Genomic DNA, 17915 nt, shown 5'->3' with positions numbered 1-17915 from the left:
AAGAAAGAAAGAAAGAAAGAAAGAAAGAAAGAAAGAAAGAAAGAAAGAAAGAAAGAAAGAAAGAAAGAAAGAAAGAAAGAAAGGAAGGAAGGAAGGAAGGAAGGAAAGAAAGAAGGAAAGAAGGAAGGAAGGAAGAAATTTGGGGAATGGCAGGGAGAGCAGATGAACAGCTATGCTCTACTCCAGAGAACACTAGTGATGTCAGAAAATTGGGTTCCTATTGGCACTGGGCACTTTATTACTAGCAAAGTTGCTTTCTGTTTCAGTTCTCCAAGATAGCCTTTTCTGGATTAAAAAAAAAAAAGCAGTGGTGCCTTCTGTCTGACAGGAAGCTTTTTTTTTTTAAGCTGTCCAAGTATTATTGTGCTTATCCTCATGACAATTTCAAGGCCCTGGCATTATTACTCTCAAAGTCTAGGTTAGGTTTAATGTAGCTGGGGAGGTAAAAAAGACAGTGGGAAGGTATGTGAACATCAGCAAGAAGACATCATGGTCTTATCTGATGCAGAAAAAAATCTGATGGATGGATGGATAAGTAGATAGACTATTTTTGCTTGGGTTAAGCTCTAGTGAGATAAACCACAAGACTCTTAGACTCACTACATTTAGAGCTGGATGGGGCCTTGAAGATCGCCTAGTCCAAAGTCTTCATTTTACAAGAGAGGAAACTGAGGCCTACAGAACTTTAGTTCTTGTCAAGCGAGGGCTCTTCCTTGATGAAAAAAAAAATGTATTGAGTTTTTAGTGCACATTAAACACATTATATACTGCCATGCCATAGTTATTAGTCTAATGATAAGTCAGAGTGGTAGGGTCAAGAGAACATAGGGTTTTGGGTCAGAAAATCTGAAGTACTATTAGAGTGATCCTGGGCAACTCACATTACCTATCTAGTCTGTGTCCTAATTTTTATGAGTTGAATTGTCGGTTCAAGCCCCCACAAGCTAAGTTGTTCCTCAATACTCCACTCTTCAAGGGCTAGTGAACAGAACCCAGTTCCTTCCAACTACTAATATTTATTCCAAAGATATGGCACAAATATAGGTACATTTTCCCTTGTACTTTGGGGATATAATCTCCTCAATACCCTCTGGGCCTCTAGAAGGAAAGATCACAATTTAGTTGAATTCCTACATAGCATTGGTCCCCCCAACTTCACATCCAAATGTGACCTGACTTGGGGTGCTGGGGTGAGTCCTTCCACTGGGCAGGGGAATGAAAGGTTACTCTTGAAAATCATTTCTTGATTCTGAGGTATGGGTGCTGCACTGGATACAAAACTTGGTTTGTAGTCCTACACCTGGATCTCTGAGACTTACTCTCCTGAGACTCTAATCTCTTCACCTAGAATGGAAAAGACCCAGTAAAAAGGCTGAGGTCTGAGGCCCGTTTCTTAGGGTCATATGGCTTCAGAGGGGAAAAAGGACTGAAGACCCTTCCCCTTACCAGATGGTTTCTCTTTGGACATTATGAGGGAGTCACTGAAACTTCCCTATATATGAATAAGCTGAGTCTGACCAACCAAATGGTTAGCCAAGGGGAAAACAGAATGTTCATTCATCATATACCCTTCACAAGTTTCTCCAAGATACCTTTGCTTAGTCCTGAAAGCAAACCCCCTGGAAGGGTTTTATCACTGAATTAGACAATGGTATCTGTGCATGCCCCAGACCCCCAAACATATTTAATCTGCATACTCATAAATCCATAGCTTTTTGCCTTTCAGTCATAGAATGTGAGTGCCTAGGGAATAGAGGTTCCATTCTTTGCATTTTAGCGTTTAATAAACGCTTGTTAAAACTCTGAAAGACTGAAGAATTCTGATCACTGCAATGACCACCCAAGTTTCCAGGGAACTGAAAATGAAGCAAGCTACCTGCTGCGTGACCAAGGGGTGACGGACTCAAAGTACAACAGCAAACACATTTTTTGGACGAGGCTAATTGTGGGAATTATTCTGCTGGACTATGCATATTTGGCACAAGGGTTCTGCTTTTCTTTTCTTTTTTTTAAGGAAGAAATAGGAAGGAAAGAAAATAAACGTGGGTTAATTGAAAGAAATGTTAAGTACTTGTAGATTGTCCCCAGTGGCCGGGTCCGAGGGCGGGTCTGGCTCTGGGATGTGGGCGGAGCCTCAGCGCTATCTCCCGAGAGTCACCGCCCACTGGCGTTAGACCAGTACTGGTCTGGGGGCGGGGCTTGGGCGTTGACTCGTGACCAATCGGAGGCTCCTTCAAGCTCTTCCTCTGGAGCTCGGAGCCGAGAAAAGGGAGTCTGAGTGCGAAGAACGGCCGCCGGTTCGCACGCAGTTAGGCAGAATGGCGACCAGGACGGCGGTGGCGGCTGCGGCGGCAGCGGCCGTGTCGGTGGTGGCGGCGGGGGATGGTCCGGGAGGGGACTCGCGGCTGGACCAGGCGGCCGCCCAGTGGCTTCGGTGGGATAAGGTGAGAGTCTGGTTGGGAACGGCCGCTCCTTCCTCTCGCTTCCTCCCTCCTCTCCATCACCCTTCCCCTCTCCACCTCCCTCTTCCTCTTTGATTCTCCCTCCGTTTCTTCCCTTCTCCCTTCCCCCCCTCTCCCGTCGCTCCTTCCCCACCCCATCTTTTCCTCCTCCACTTCTCCCTTCCCCCTCCCTCCCTTCCTCCCTCTCCGCTGCCTCCCCTTCCCGCTCCCTCCCGTCCTCGCTTCCTTCCCGTCCGCGCTTCCTTCTCCTCCCCGCTCCTTTCCCGTGGCCTCGTGGAGACAGCCTCTATTCATTTCTTCCTGTTCGCGATCCGCCGCGGCGCCCTGGGGTTTGGGGCAGGCCCTGAGGAGTGGGGACTGTAGGGCGCGATCTGCCTGCACGCCCCTCAGGATGAATGTCCCTCGGCCCTGAGCCGGGACCTGCCCCTTGGACGGGAGGCTCCCCGGGGACCTCTGGCCAGCGCTGCCCCCGGGGGCGGGGTGCGCCAGCCGTTTTCTCCTCCCCGGGCCTCGGTTTCCCCAGCTGCAGGAAGGGGAGCTGGGCTCCGTGGCCAAGCAGGTTTCATTCCACCTTAAACTGGCCACTTGTGCATTTCAGTGGACGCGCGTCCGAACACTGATGGGCAGTCCTGTGAAAGCTCCAGCTGTCAGCTGTGGGGAGAGGAGCTGGCTCCTGCTTCTCGGGACGGGGCCCCCTACTTTTTAAAAATATTATTATTTTAACAAAACTTTGGTAATGCTACATATTTTTATCTTATACATTTAAAACCATTCTGAGGGTCCGCGGCCTTCACCAGACTACCTAAAGGCTTATTGACACAAAAACGTCAGGAACTCCTCGCACCCCAGATGCCCACACCTCGGCAGTTTCTGAACCCTGTGATTTCGTCGGGTGTCCCTCCCACCGCCGGTCTCCTCCCAGCCCTGCACCGGGGAGGCAGCTCTGGCCGGAGGAATCGGTGTCCGGGAGTGGCTGGCCTTCGGTGATAAGCCTCCCAGCGCAGCTAGTGGGGTTTGCTGACGGTGGTCGGTCCAGCCCTTGGGGGTTCGGACCGGCTCGGGAACCGGGACCACAGCTAGTGGGACACAGCTCCCTGGGCAGAGTCTCACAGAGTTACTGAGGGGGTGCACAGTGGGCATATGTTGGGCAGGACTTGCATTGGGTCTTCCCGACCTCAGTACAGTGTCGCATCCAGGTCCGCACTCACTTTAGAGGTGCCTACTGTGTGAAAAGCGCGGTACTCCAGCCTTTGCTAACAGGTGTCAGAAGAGGACTCAGACAAAAAAAAATACACTTCTCAGCATTTTGTTCTTATGTTCCTAGACCGCTTACTGTCCTCAGTCACCTTCACTTTATTTAGGTGCTGGCCTCACAACAGCCCTGTGAGTTAGGTAACACAAATAGTTACCCAGCTTTATAGATCAGGAAACAGGCTAGAGACAGGTTGAGTGACTTGTCCATAGTAAATACAGGTGGTAAATGGAGGAGCCAGGTTTTCTGATTCAAATACATTGCTATTTGCAGTGTTTTATGAATGGCACCATGTGCTTGTAACAAATGTAAATTATTGTCATTAAAAGGCCATCTATTACATGGCATTATTAGGGATAGCCATTGTTTTCCTAAATATTTTAAGAAATGAGTTGTCATATTAAATTTTCATATTTGTCCAAGTACCAGGATATTCTCATTTTCAATGAAAGAGGATCATGTAAAAAGCTCCTTTTTGTTATTGGAACCATATTTCACAGTATAGATAGTAAAACTGAAATCTAGCCAACTGAGTTCTTCAGTCTTCAATGAATGGAGTTTTTGTATTCAACCAAAGGAATTTTCTTATACCTGCTTTAAATGTCCCTGCTAAAGAAGGCAGAGTATAGATAGAACATAATTTAACTTTTTCTTGATAATCTAAACAGCATCATTTTGAATGTGTTGTGATTTACTTTAAAAGAATGAATATATTTAGCTTCCTTATTGATCACTTAAATCTTTTTTCATGAAGCTACTGTACAGTCCTCTTAAAAAACTAATCCTTTGACACCAGAAATGCTTCCACCAAATTCCAAAAATCATATCTATTGTCATTATCCATATCCTATCCTGGCCTCTCTGGGACACTTGGATTTTTCCAGAAGACTCGTGGTCCAGATGTGGATTTAGATACAGCTTAATTCAGTGGAGATACTGCTGGAATATAAGAACTTTACAAGGCAACTTTGGCAAGAAAAAGTAAAATTACAAGAAAATGAGGCATGTAGAATGATTGTCAAGTTTACAAAGATATAGAGATTGCCATTTAACTCTGTTATCCTCACTAGGGAGAACCTGCCTAAAGTCTCTCATATTCTTTTTTTAATTCAATTTTTTTTTTCAGTTCAGAATTCTCTCCCTCTTTCCCCTTCCATTCATTGGGGAAGCAAAAAAAAAAAACCCCACCCCAAACCTATTACAAATATGCATATATGCAAAACAAGTTCCCCCTTCTTCCCTCAAAAAAAAAAAAAAAGAAAATAGACTTCTGCACTGAGTCCATCAGCTTTCTCTCTGGAGGTGAGTAACTCATTTCATAATGAGTCCTTTGAAATTCTGATTGGTCATTGTGTTATTCTGAGCTCCCAAGTCTTTCAAAGTTGATTACCTCTACAAATATTATTTCTAATAGGATTGTATTTTTAATATTGAGTATACACAATAAATCTATGCTTACATACTCTGCTTCCTAGAAATAGAAGTTAATATTTGACCTTAAAGTTCCATAGCATTAGGAAACCTAAAAGAGAAAATACATATTTATGGATTTTCATGTGGATCAGAGTTACTTTTTGGTGATTTGAAAGTTTAGATTTCTCATTCTACTGATCACTTAACTATTGTGGCACATATGATTATGTTTTATAGAATCCTAAAACTTTAGAAATGGTGAAACAAATGATTGCTGATAATAATAGAGAGGAACTACAGAAATGTTTTGGTTCCCGAATGCAGTTTGGAACAGCTGGCCTTCGAGCGGCCATGGGACCAGGAATTTCACAGATGAATGACTTAACTATTATCCAGACTACTCAGGTACTGATTTATTTTTTATTTCTTTATTTCTGTTAATAGTAACCTCAACCTATATATTTTTTGTATTGGCAGAACTAATTTGCTTTAATAGCATGTATATTTTCTGACCCATTCTAGTGTGTGTAACACTTGGTTACTGTGGGGATAGAATTGGTCTACAGCATCATACCAGACTGCTGAAATGCTCCCTGACCCATAGGAATGTAAGGAGTAAACCTCCACAAGCTGTTTTCCAGTCCATTGATAGGGTGGAACACTGTTCTGTCAGGCCTGTAGGTCAGAATAATTCTGAGAGCATAATAGAGTAGACATAGAGCTGGCTATAGAGTTAAGAAGACCTAGGTTTAAATTCTGTCTTTGACATGTATGAGCTTTGTGACATGGCTAAATCAAGTCCCTTAACATCTCAGTGTCTCAGGCAACCCTTTGAGAGGAAATATAAGTTAAAGGTACATTGTGGATCTGCACTTGCAAAATGTGAAATATACCACAAGTTTCCTAGATTGGTAAGAATCACCGAACAAACAAAAAATCCCTAAAACTTCCTTTGATCAAACTACTGAAACTGATCTACTTCCTGTCTCTGCCCACCTCCAGGTATCTTAGAATCAAATAACTTTCAAGCCCTTGCAAAGGCCTCAGTGGCCACTTTGCCCATCTTCCTTCCAGGGGGAAATGAGCTTGTAGCTCTAGGCTCCAAAAAGTCTAGTCTAGTCTAGTCTTGACTTGGTTCTGAGGACTTCTCAGGACTACTTAAGAGGTTTTGGGGATTAAACTACAGATTTTCTGCAGCTCAGGGCTTCAGTGCAGGATCTTACTAGTTGCTATCACTGTAATGAGTATCTGGGTATTCTCTAGAGATACCAATAAAATATGAGCACCTAATATTTTCTTGTTTGTTTTGCTTGTTTCAAATATGATCTTGAATATCAAGAAAAAGAAAAGAAAGCCTGCCTAGAAATGGGAGGAAGGCAAAGTGCCAATATTGAGTCAGCGTATCATTTAAAAGCCTTTTTTTATAACCTTCAAACTAAGATGTAAGGGCTCTTTTCTAGGGTACTGTGGTTGTTCTTAGTTGCTCAGCTCTCTATAAATCAGGACTTAAAGCATACAAGACTTTGAAGTCAATATCACATTATCGTCAGTTTAATTCAAATAATATGTAGTTTGGTGAAACTTATTACCCAATTTTCTAAATTTTCTTTTATTACATCCAATAATTAAACTTACTCAATTCAGAGCTCATTTTTCCATAGTTGTTTGCATTTCTGTTAAGAGTTTTCTATATAGAAAAATGAAACTAATTGTCATACAGTATAATGTGTTCTGAAGTTATTTTATTACAATTTTTTTTTAGGAATTCTGATATCCAAGAGGAACTTGAGGAAAATTTTAATTATTTTTGTTGGTGTTAAATATTTAATAGTTTAATTTTAAAACGAATATAAATTTAATTTTAATATGGAATATATTTGGTATTTAAGGGATTATGCAGATATTTGGAAAAAACCTTCAGTGATCTAAAGAAAAGGGGTGTGGTGATTAGCTTTGATGCTCGTGCTCACTCATCCAGTGGAGGTAGCAGCAAAAGGTATTTTGAATAATTTTTAGATTATTTGATGTTTTAATATGTTCCTTGTTCTTCTTACTATTGAGTACTTAGATATATTTGCCTAGTTTACCACTGGTTTTCAGCTTCAAAAATAGTTGGCAACTTCTGTTTGGAAATTTTGTAAATTCTGCTTTTCAGTTTGATTCAGAGAAATAGAATCTAATTAACTATGTCAGTTTTAATGACAACCATGTTCTCTTTTTTCTTTTCCTTTTATCTTCCTTCTACAGGACTCTGTTCTTTTAGCTAATTGAAATTTACTTGGAAGCCTCACAAAGGGTTGTACACAACAACCCTAACACCCACTAATTTCTCATACATAGTTTTTCTTATACACAGTTGTAAAAGAGAACCTTTTATTCCTTTCCCAGCATTTTCCCTTGATTTAGAAGTTAGGTTTTCTGACTGGTGATTACTTAACATGAACATTTTAGACTGTAAAAATATAATAACTAGGATCATCAAAAATTTTGCAGATTTTTAACTATATATGTGGTACTATGCAAGGCATTGTGAAAAGATATAGTTCTTTATTAGTAACTTCTAACTTAAGGACAGTGTGAGAGGCAGTGGTTGGAACCCTGGCCTCAGAATCGGGATCATTTGGGTTTCTTTAATCCCCTCTCTGCCATATACTGACCCGGGCTTAATTTTTATTATCCAAGGCAGCTATTTTCAGACCACTGCATTGATGGAGGAAGCTGATCCCTATGCCATGAAATCATAGGTGTGGAACAAAAGGAAAAAAAAAATTTTAATAGTAATGTAGACTTGTGTGTATAGCATCTAAAGAGAATAAAAACACTAAAACTGGCATATGGGCTAAACTTTTGAACCATTTTTTTTAATATGAGAGACCATTTGGGCCTCTATACAGACTGTTCCCCATACTTAGAGTACATCCTCTCCCTTTTAGCTCTCGGAATCCTTAGCTTCCTTCAAGGTTTAATTTAGGCACCAATTCCTATGGGAAGTTTTTCTTTGTCCCCCTAGTTAATTCTCCAAATTATAAATTATTTTCATTAGTTACATGTATCCCCTCAGTAGAATCTAAGTTCTTGGAGAGTGGAGCCAATTTTTCGTGTTTGACTTTGTGCTTCAAGGGGCTAGCTTGTGCCTTGCACACAGTCACCTAATAAAATTGTGTTGAGCTGAATATTTCAATCAAGGGGAATAGGATCTACCCAGGTGGTTCTGAATAGTCTCCATCTCTGATGCAAAAAAGTTCTCCTTATTAATGAAAATATGTTATTTCTTTAATGTATACATCTAAAAACTGCCATTGTATTATTTCTTTAATTGCATACATTTTTAAATGGCTAGAGAGTACTGTTCTGCATTTGTAAAGAATATATTGAATCACATTTTTTGTGTGCTTATGTATGAGTCTAGTGATTTCCTTGCAAAAAAAACCCATAGTTGTTCAAAGATGTTTTGGGATGTAATATATCCTGAAGATAAAAATATATGAATGTGAGTTATTGAAGTATGGTTTTAAATTAGATCTTGTTTACATTTATTCTTCATTTTGTTTCTCTGTCCAATACCTCCAACCTCCAGACATCTTCCTTTTTCAACACTATAGAGTGCTCTTTTAATCATTTTAACTCTTATTAATGTAATGTAAAGTGTGGGTCATAATCTTAATTCTTTTGAGATAGATTATTTACTCACTTGAAGTCAAACTGATCCTGTAAGTCTGGAAGAATTCATTAGAAATCAGCAATGTGCCTAGCACTGTGTCAATATTTGTGGGAAAACGCAAAAATATTCAAGACCAGGTCCTTATTTTCAAGGAATTTGCCATTATAATGGAAGAGAACCCCCACCCCACCCCTACTTTGCCCCACCCCCCCTCACACATAATCATTTTCCTTCCCTGGGCTGTTAAACTTTTTTTTAATGTCTACACCCAGACCTACTTTCTCACTACTTAGACTTGCTCCAACTCTTCATAATTTGTTTTCTACTCTTTCATCATCACTATTGATGCTGCTCCTTCTAATGTGTCACCATAACCCTCTAATTGCCACATCAAATGACAATTTTTTTAGTCTTTTTTTTACTCCTGATCTTTCTTGACCATGACAATATTTGACATTTTTGTCCACTCTGTTGCTGCTAGATGTTTTCTTCTCCCTTGGATTCAGAGGTGCCGCTCCTGCTCTAACTGCTTCTTTTCTGTCTGCCTTGTTGGCTATTTTATCCTCTTTTTAATCCATTATGGTGAGTGTCCTCAAGTGTCTTCTCTGCCTTTTCTCATTTACTCTTCTAAATTCCTCTGTTTTGCTTTGAAAGTCGTACCCAATCTTTCCATCTATATTAGATATCACTTCCATTCTTGCACTTTGGAATACAGCCATGCTGGACTCCTCAGATCCTCACACATGGCCCTAAAATGCTCACCTCTGTGCCTTTTTACTAGTTGTCCCTCATCTCTGGGAAACACTTTTCTCCTCACCTCCACTGGATAGATAACTTCTTCCCTTAAGATGCAGCTCAGGCATCATTGTTTCATTCTATGTAATTCAGTGTCTGGCATTGATTGATTGATTCTATGCCATTACTTCATAGATAATTTAAAAACAGTTCCACTATTCCAAATAATATGGTTCCTTCTAGCTCAAAATCTATGATCTTATGAAAATTCAGTAGCCACAAGGAATTAGGACTTTGTAAAATACTTGACTTAGATATCAGAAGTATCATTCACCCTTAGGATCCAGTCCTAATTGGATCTTATAGACAGTGGAGCTTATATCTACTGTGCCTTCAGAGGCACTATAGTATAAAGGTCACTGAATTGTTTATTAGACCTAGATTTTAGTCTCAGGTTCAGCACGAGTCACCTCTGTGACCTGGCCTGAGTCACTTCATCTTTGGGACTCATTTTTTCATCTGTAAAATAAGAGTTAGACTAAATGATCTATAAGGACCCTTTCAGCTCTGTGTTGCTCACTATTGTGTATAAAAAGGATTTACATGTGTGTTTTCTTTCTTGCTTTTTCAGTGAATGAAATAATTTGTTTTGGGTTGGTAATAGTACATGATAATAGTGTGTATATGTATGTATGTGTGTATATCATACGTGTGTGACATCTTTCTCTCCAAGTTTTCTAATAGCTTCTTCATAAACAAAAAAATCCTCATTTTCCTATATAATTTTGCATTTCCAGGTTTGCACAGCTAGCTGCAACAGCTTTTATCAGTCAGGGAATCCCTGTGTATCTCTTTTCTACTATAACACCAACTCCCTTTGTGGTAAGTAACCATTTCCCATTTTTTTTTTTATCCCTGTCACAAAATAGGGGCAAAGATTAGACAGAATTTATAGGAAAAACAAGAAAGGATTTCTTGCATTATTTTGGATGATAGGTTATAGGAACTTAGCAGCTACGTATTAAATATCCTTTCCCCTATCCAATGTGACTTCTCCCACATATTCTTGATATAAGTTATTTGCCTAATGTATACAGTTTTTAGTGTTATATATGGCAATTAAGTGCCATCTTCTTGCATTCTTCTTGAGTAATTAAATTTTTTTTATTGTTTTGGGTATTATTCTGTACACACTTAGAATTCTACATTGAAAAGTATTTTTGTCTAATAACCACATTTTCCTCTGGAAATTTTCCAACTGTATAATTATCAGTGATTCACTATACAATTTCTAACTAGGTGACCTATTATTTATGACTGAAATATATTCAGACTATCTTATTCCTTAACCTAGTTATTATTTTTTTTGCTAATTAGGGAGATGTCTCATTTTAAGAGACCAATAAAAATACATTTGATATGATTTAGTAGGACATTCATTAAGTTCTTTAATATATTAATATATTATCCTACTATATTAAGAAAAGCTACAGTGGAGACTTATTGCTCACTAGTTGACAGCTTTGAGAGTGTAGTCTTTTATGTTAATACAGTTTTTGTTTTGTTTTGTTTTTAAAGCAATTGGAGTTAAGTAACTTGCTCAAGGTTACACAGCCAGTTATTATTTCTGGGTGTGGTGCTAAGTATCTGAGCCTGGGATTCAATCTCTAGGTCATCCTGACACTGGGGCCGGTGCTCTTACTCACTGAGCCACCTGGCCACCCCTAAGCAATTGGGGTTAAGTAAACTTGCTCAAGGTTACATGGCCAGGTGTTTCTGGGTAGGTGCTAAGTGTCTGAGCCTGGGATTCGATCCCCCAGGTCATCCTAACACTGGGGCCGGTGGTCTTACTCGCTGTGCTACCTGGCCGGCCCGATGTTAATACAGTTTTGAGAATTATAGCAATGTCATGATTTACATACTGTATCATAAAGACAAAAAAGTTACTTTGATTTGTTTTTATATAATTTTTCATTATATTGATAGGAAACTGAAACTAATCCTGTAGGCCACTAGATGGCAGATCATTTAGCTTGAAATTTTCTATTTGATTAAAGAGATCTCAATGTTATTTGATAAAATATTTTTTATTTTCAGTTGATAATATATGGATACCACTGGATATTTTGCATCATAGTAGAATAAAAATAAAATGTTATTTATTCATTTATCTACTCTTTAGAAATTCAGCTGGGTTTAACATTTATTAAGCACATACTTTGTTAATAGAATAATACTAAATGTTGGAGAAACTATTATGATTAAATAATAACCCATATTAAATAATAACCCATAGCAAGTAGAGAGAGATGGAAGATTTTGCAGAATTGGGACAGCTTCTAACAGTCTTATATCTGTTGCCTAAATTGTGAAATGGAGGTGAACCTGGGTTTTTAAAGGCTATGTCAGTACTGATCAAGCTCTTAAGAGGTTTTGCTGAATTGTAGAGGTTTCAGGAATTGACCAGAGAATAGACTATCTCTGTTGTCTAAGAAAAGGCCTAGCTAAACTTGGAGTGACTCTTCATCAAGAGGAAGACACCTGGAAAAGAATTCTTTGGTCATTTTAAGGTCTATAACTGCTTGTTTTTGGCACCTAGAAGTTAAATGGCATGTTGTCATATTTAACTGTTGTAGTTATTTTAAAAGATTACTAATGAGAAAAATAACCTATAAAACTATCTTCATTTGAAAACATATATCATAATATGCACAAAAATGTTTATCCATTATCTTTTAATATTCTTACAGCCCTATACCGTCTCACATCTGAATCTTTGTGCGGGAATCATGGTCACAGCCTCCCATAATCCAAAGCAGGATAATGGCTACAAGGTATTTTTGTGTTTTTTCCATTATACTTCAAATAGAACTTAAGCACTAGGATTGTGTTCATCAGTGAAAATCTTTTGCCAATTCTTGTGTTTATTGAAATCTTTAGGTCTATTGGGATAATGGAGCTCAGATCGTTTCTCCTCATGACAAAGGAATTTCTCAGGCTATTGAAGAAAATCAGGAACCATGGACTAAAGCATGGGATGACAGTGTAATTAATAACAATCCACTTCTTCATGATCCATACTCTACAATCAATAATGACTACTTTGAAGACCTAAAAAAATACTGCTTTCACAGGTAAATGAGTCCTATCAGTATTGGCCAGATAAAACCGACCTTCGATGTAGTTTAATTTATTCAGCCACTCAATCAACAAACATAAAGTGACTATTTTAAATGCACTGTGCTAGGGACAGAGATAATATACAAAAACTAATTTTTTTTTTATGTTGACATACTGGTTACAGTAACATATTTGATTGACCTCAAACTCCTAAAATTGTCCTGGAGGAGTTCTTAGTGACTTGTTTACATGTAAAAGCAAAAACATTTTAAATAAGAAGCTGACTAGTGATCAGCAGTTCACAGTGAGGAAGCAGCAATTAATCTATTGAGCAAGAAGGAAGCAGCTATTGGCAGTAAACTTGTGGAAGGCACCAGCTTAACTTCTGTTACCCTTTGAACTTGTCTGTAGCCAGACAGACTTGTGGGCTGGTGGTTATAAACTGACCCTCATACAACAGAGCTAACTCATGTCTCAAGAAAGAGATCAAGAGAACCAGGTGAGACCCCTGTGGGGCACAGAATTGCAGCTCTTAGGGAGTCTGATTGTTCTTTGTCTTTGTGTTCTTTCCTTTTTGAATCTGACCCAGGACACCTGGAGTAGACTGCTTTGCAAGTCTTAAGTAATAATCAAATGTTTATGATAATTTATGTGTGCTTTGCAGCCCTAGGCACTATGCTGGGAATGCAAAGGCAAAAATTAGACAGTTCTTAGCCTCGAGGAACTTTCCTAGAAAAGTGAGTACATATAAGTAATTCCAAAGTATGTGCAGAATATTGCAATTTTGGAAAGGGGCACTAGCAGCTGGGGGGATCAGATTAGGTCTTATTTAGGAGGTGGCATGAGCTAACAGTATCTTTACATATTGCACACTTTCCCTACCTCCATGCCTTTGCTTGCTTTTATCCTTGCATCCTTTTAGGTCTAAGTTAAATTAAATTTGACTTCTTTGAAACTTTCTCCAGTATCCTCTTTGACTTTACATTGTTTGTGTATAGTAGGTAATTGTCATATTCCCCTGCTAGACTAAGTTTAGTCTAATCTCCTTCAGCATTTAGCAGTGTTCTGCACATAGTAGGTATATAGTGTGTTTTTGTTGAATTGGAGGTATAGCTCAGGTATCACTTCATTAAGCCTTTCTTTATCATCACAATCATAAATAATCTTTCCCTATAGTATAGCTTGATTTCTAGTTATCTGTGTCCTTGTCCTATTCCTTCCTTCCACACCCCCTGCTAAATTTCAGACTTGAAGGCAAAGATTTGTCTTGCTTAAGCTTTGAATATCTAGCACCTAGTCTAGATCTTTGCATGTTGTATGTACTTGCTAAATATTTGCCTGACTCAGCATAATTTAGATTTTTATTATTATCCTATACTATTAAGTAGTATCTTGTCATTTTATTAGTTATGTTCCTATACATTTTTGATATTTAAAAAGTGGGGTAATTGTGACTTTCACACTTTTTTGTAAGTTATGCATGTTTATTCCTTATATTGAATCAGATTACAAGGGTTACTCCCAAAACTGTAATTGAAACTACATGTAGTGAAAAAAACTCTGGAGACCTAGATTCTAATAACCCATTAATTAATTAATGTTCTTAGACTAGTCACTTAATCTATAAAGTTTGAACTCTTGTTGTTTTCAAATAGATCAGCTTTTCACCTTTCTGAAAGGATAAGATTGAGGTATGCAGGATTAGAGTTGTAATGTTGAAATCCCCATATTGGAGAATGTTGGAGAGCCATAGGGAAGAGAATCTATTTGTCACTGATAGATTTGACTGGTCTGGGTTTCATTTCTCCTGCTTAATCACATTCAGCCTGTTGGGAGCCCTCTGACACTATAAAGGTACTGGTCAGCTTTAAAATACTGTGATTAAAAAGTATCTTGACTGTGGGTATTTTATATACTAAACCTATACTGAGCCTAATTTAAGATAGTGGAAATAAGCTGGGTTTGGAACCAGATGACCTAGCTAGACAAGTCATCTAAAATGAGTCACTTGGCTTCTCTGGACTCCCGACCCTCAGGTAAAAATAAAGTGGTTATCAGAAAACATTTATCATTTATGATTGGTTGTATTGGTTTAATAGTTCTCTGTATTTCATTTTTACTAATTTTCCAAATGTCAGTTTCATAATGTTTATGAAGTAGAGTAAATTGATTGCAATCTTTAAAAGCTTTACTATAAAATCTGGTTTTTGTAGATGTTAACTGTAAATGCTTTATATTTTTAAAAAGCATTTTTCTTTGATATGTAGCTTTAGTTTTTAAAGTGAAGTTTTTTGCATTGTTATGGAAAAGTGAAATATATACAACTTATTTAACCTAGTGACATCTTTATAATTATATGCAATGTGTAGTTATTAGCTTTTTAAAAGACATTCACCTTATCAGTGTCCAGATATTCCCATTTTTAATGACATTACTGTTTGAGTTAAAATGTCTTCTTTGATTTATCTGATTTCAGCAATGTCAACAAGTCATCAGCACTGAAATTTGTCCATACTTCTGTTCATGGAGTAGGCCATGATTTTGTTCAGTCTGCTTTCAAGGCTTTTGACTTTGTCCCTCCTGATGCTGTTGCTGAACAGAAAGCTCCTGACCCAGAGTTTCCAACAGTGAAATACCCAAATCCTGAAGAGGGTAAAGGTGTCTTGGTAACTTTTTCTGATTTAAAAAAAACTATTTAGGGGACAGTTAAGTGGCACAGTAGTAGATGGAGCACCAGCCCTGGAGTCAGGAGGACCTGAGTTCAAATTTGGCCTCAGACATTTATTAGCAGTGTGACCCTGGGAAAGTTACTTAACCTTGATTGCTCCCCCCCCCAATTTTTTTTTAAATAAAAAACTATTTAGTATGTTCAGTTAACAAATAAAACTTTTTAAAAATCCTAGCAGTCTATATAATATCCTTTAAATAAAATAGAAATTTCCTGTTTTTTATCACCAAGGGTTTTTTGTTTTAACATATGCTAATTATTGATTTCCCAAAGGATCCTCCAAATTGGGTGCATCATTCAGTTTTGACTGAGAATGCTATGCTGTTAATGTCATGTCCCATGTTGCCTTTATGTCAGAAAGAACTAGGAACAAAAATAAGATGTATTTTGTAGTTTGCTTCATCATGGTATTCTTGGAAGTATGCCTTTATTTTGTGGCTAGTACTTGAAATCTTTTTCAAAATTAGGCTAAGTAGAATATTCATATAATCTGTTTACTATCTACCTTCTCTAGATAGTGTAGAAATACTAGTTCTACCATACAGCTGTTGCTAAGATGACTATAGTAAATTATACAGGCTTGCTTTAGTTCTCACTAATTCTGCTATGGTTGGTGACCTCTGTTTGTTACAGAACACCATGTACAGTGCTTACCTGCACTAACCTCTAGAAATCTCATTAGATTTGGATTTTTTTTTTCATTTTAAAAGAGAATTGAATTTTTAAAGACTTAATTTTTTTCTTGATTAAAGTAATTGTTTTCTTTTAACTCTTTTCCAGACATTATCATTTGCTTTGGCAGAAAAAACACAGGCTAAAATTATTTTAGCAAATGATCCAGATGCTGATCGACTTGCAGTAGCAGAAAAGCAAGAAAAGTAGGTTTAATAGCTTTTAAAAATATTTTTTTTTAATATACAATTTTATGACATCGTCTTTTGGGAACTTACTGGTGAAACTACAAAATGAATATAGGATTCATCCCATGTATTTGGGGATTATTATTTTAAGAAATTTTCTATTAACTTACAAATGGGATAGAAATAATTTTAAAGTACTTCTATTTCTCTAGCACATAGCAAAATACTGAACTATGAGGATTTTAAGTTAAACTTTACAGATTTAATATTCATTATCATGCACTTTTGTTTGACACTTTATAAAACATTTTCATTTACATAGCTACCTTTATAGCCTTTGATTCTGATGAGAGTGCATTGATAATACTTCCAGGTACATAATTTATGGTATCTACCAGTACATGTATGATGTAAAATAATCCCATGTGCATATTTTGTGCTGATAGAAAAAGCAACATCAGTTAGAAAATAAAACTAATTTAACAGTCCCAACTTTGAGATTTACAGATTTGTTCCAATCATGTTGATTAGAAACAGAGGAGAACATAGAATTCTTTCTCTCCTCTTTGATCAATTTGGTTTTGGTCATGGGGCCTTAGAGAAATTCCAGTTGATCACTTATTCACAATATGGAGCAAGCCCTAAAATTTCCATGAAGTACTAATCTACTTTAATACCAGAGCATGTGCAAAAAAGTTAAAAATAGGGGCAGCTAGGTGGCACAGTAAATAGAGCTCCAGCCCTGGAGTCAGGAGGACCTGAGTTCAAATACGGCTTCAGACACTTGACACACTTACTACTTTGGACTTTGGGCAAGTCGCTTAACCCCAATTGCCCTCCAAAAAGCAAAAAAAAAAGTTAAAAATATTCTCATTTTGTTTGCTTTTTGATAGGGAAATGTTTATGAGGTTCTTTAAGACTGCCAGATTTTTGACAAGTTGATATTATTTATTTTTAAAAGAATAAATGGGAATCTATTTTTCCATCTTACTAGTGCTATATGTCTTCATTTTGCTTTTTTACTGAGTTGTAGACCAGCTTTCTGTCCACTGTGTCACAATGCCTCTCAGGGGTTTTTCCCTTATTATTCTTGCTGTTCTTTTTCAAGATTGCTCTGTTGATGGCTGTCATTTTTTTCCCCAGTGGTGAATGGAAAGTGTTTTCTGGAAATGAGATGGGGGCTCTTTTAGGTTGGTGGCTCTTTACCAGTTGGAAGGAAAAGAATCAAGACCAGAATGCTCTTAAAGACCTATACATGTTATCCAGCACTGTTTCTTCAAAGATCCTGAGGGCCATTGCCTTAAAGGAGGGTTTTCACTTTGAGGTAATAATGTTTATACAAGTCTGTGCTCTTTATTTTCATTGCTCTTTAGATGGTATTAAGATAGTTTTCTTTTACTTATTGTCTCATTAGGAAACATTAACTGGATTTAAATGGATGGGAAATAGAGCCAAACAACTAATAGACCAGGGGAAAACTGTTCTCTTTGCATTTGAAGAAGCTATAGGTAAGAAGTAACAATAAGCATGATCTAATTTATCATAAAACTCCAATTGATTAATATTTTGAATTTGAATCTTAGAAGAAATACATTGCTTATATCAAATATAATTGGATTAGTGAATATACTTTTTTTGGAAGTGGTTCTGTAGTGGACAAAAATGGTATCTAGAATTTTTTTCC

The 17915-nt window shown here is 37.6% G+C and overlaps 1 protein-coding gene across 1 annotated transcript in view; it reads left to right on the top strand.

The window, feature by feature from the left end:
• The first annotated feature begins 2216 nt into the window (after positions 1 to 2216).
• Positions 2217 to 17915, top strand: part of PGM2 (phosphoglucomutase 2) — a 32513-nt gene continuing 16814 nt past the window's right edge. Inside the window, exons 1-10 of the mRNA XM_069068627.1 lie at positions 2217 to 2444; positions 5365 to 5532; positions 7017 to 7123; positions 10321 to 10405; positions 12274 to 12357; positions 12464 to 12657; positions 15120 to 15309; positions 16152 to 16249; positions 17375 to 17555; positions 17646 to 17739. Of these exons, the coding sequence (XP_068924728.1) occupies positions 2319 to 2444; positions 5365 to 5532; positions 7017 to 7123; positions 10321 to 10405; positions 12274 to 12357; positions 12464 to 12657; positions 15120 to 15309; positions 16152 to 16249; positions 17375 to 17555; positions 17646 to 17739 (1327 nt within the window). The 5' untranslated portion in view covers positions 2217 to 2318. The remainder of the gene's footprint in view (positions 2445 to 5364; positions 5533 to 7016; positions 7124 to 10320; positions 10406 to 12273; positions 12358 to 12463; positions 12658 to 15119; positions 15310 to 16151; positions 16250 to 17374; positions 17556 to 17645; positions 17740 to 17915) is intronic.

This window comes from Petaurus breviceps, unplaced genomic scaffold, assembly GCF_028583685.1.
Source record: "Petaurus breviceps papuanus isolate PSGF00001 unplaced genomic scaffold, PetGlider_PUasm1.0 140, whole genome shotgun sequence".
NCBI classification, from domain to species: Eukaryota; Metazoa; Chordata; class Mammalia; order Diprotodontia; family Petauridae; genus Petaurus; species Petaurus breviceps.
The sequence above is the reverse complement of the archived record's forward strand: the minus strand, read 5'-3'. Positions and strand labels throughout refer to the sequence as shown.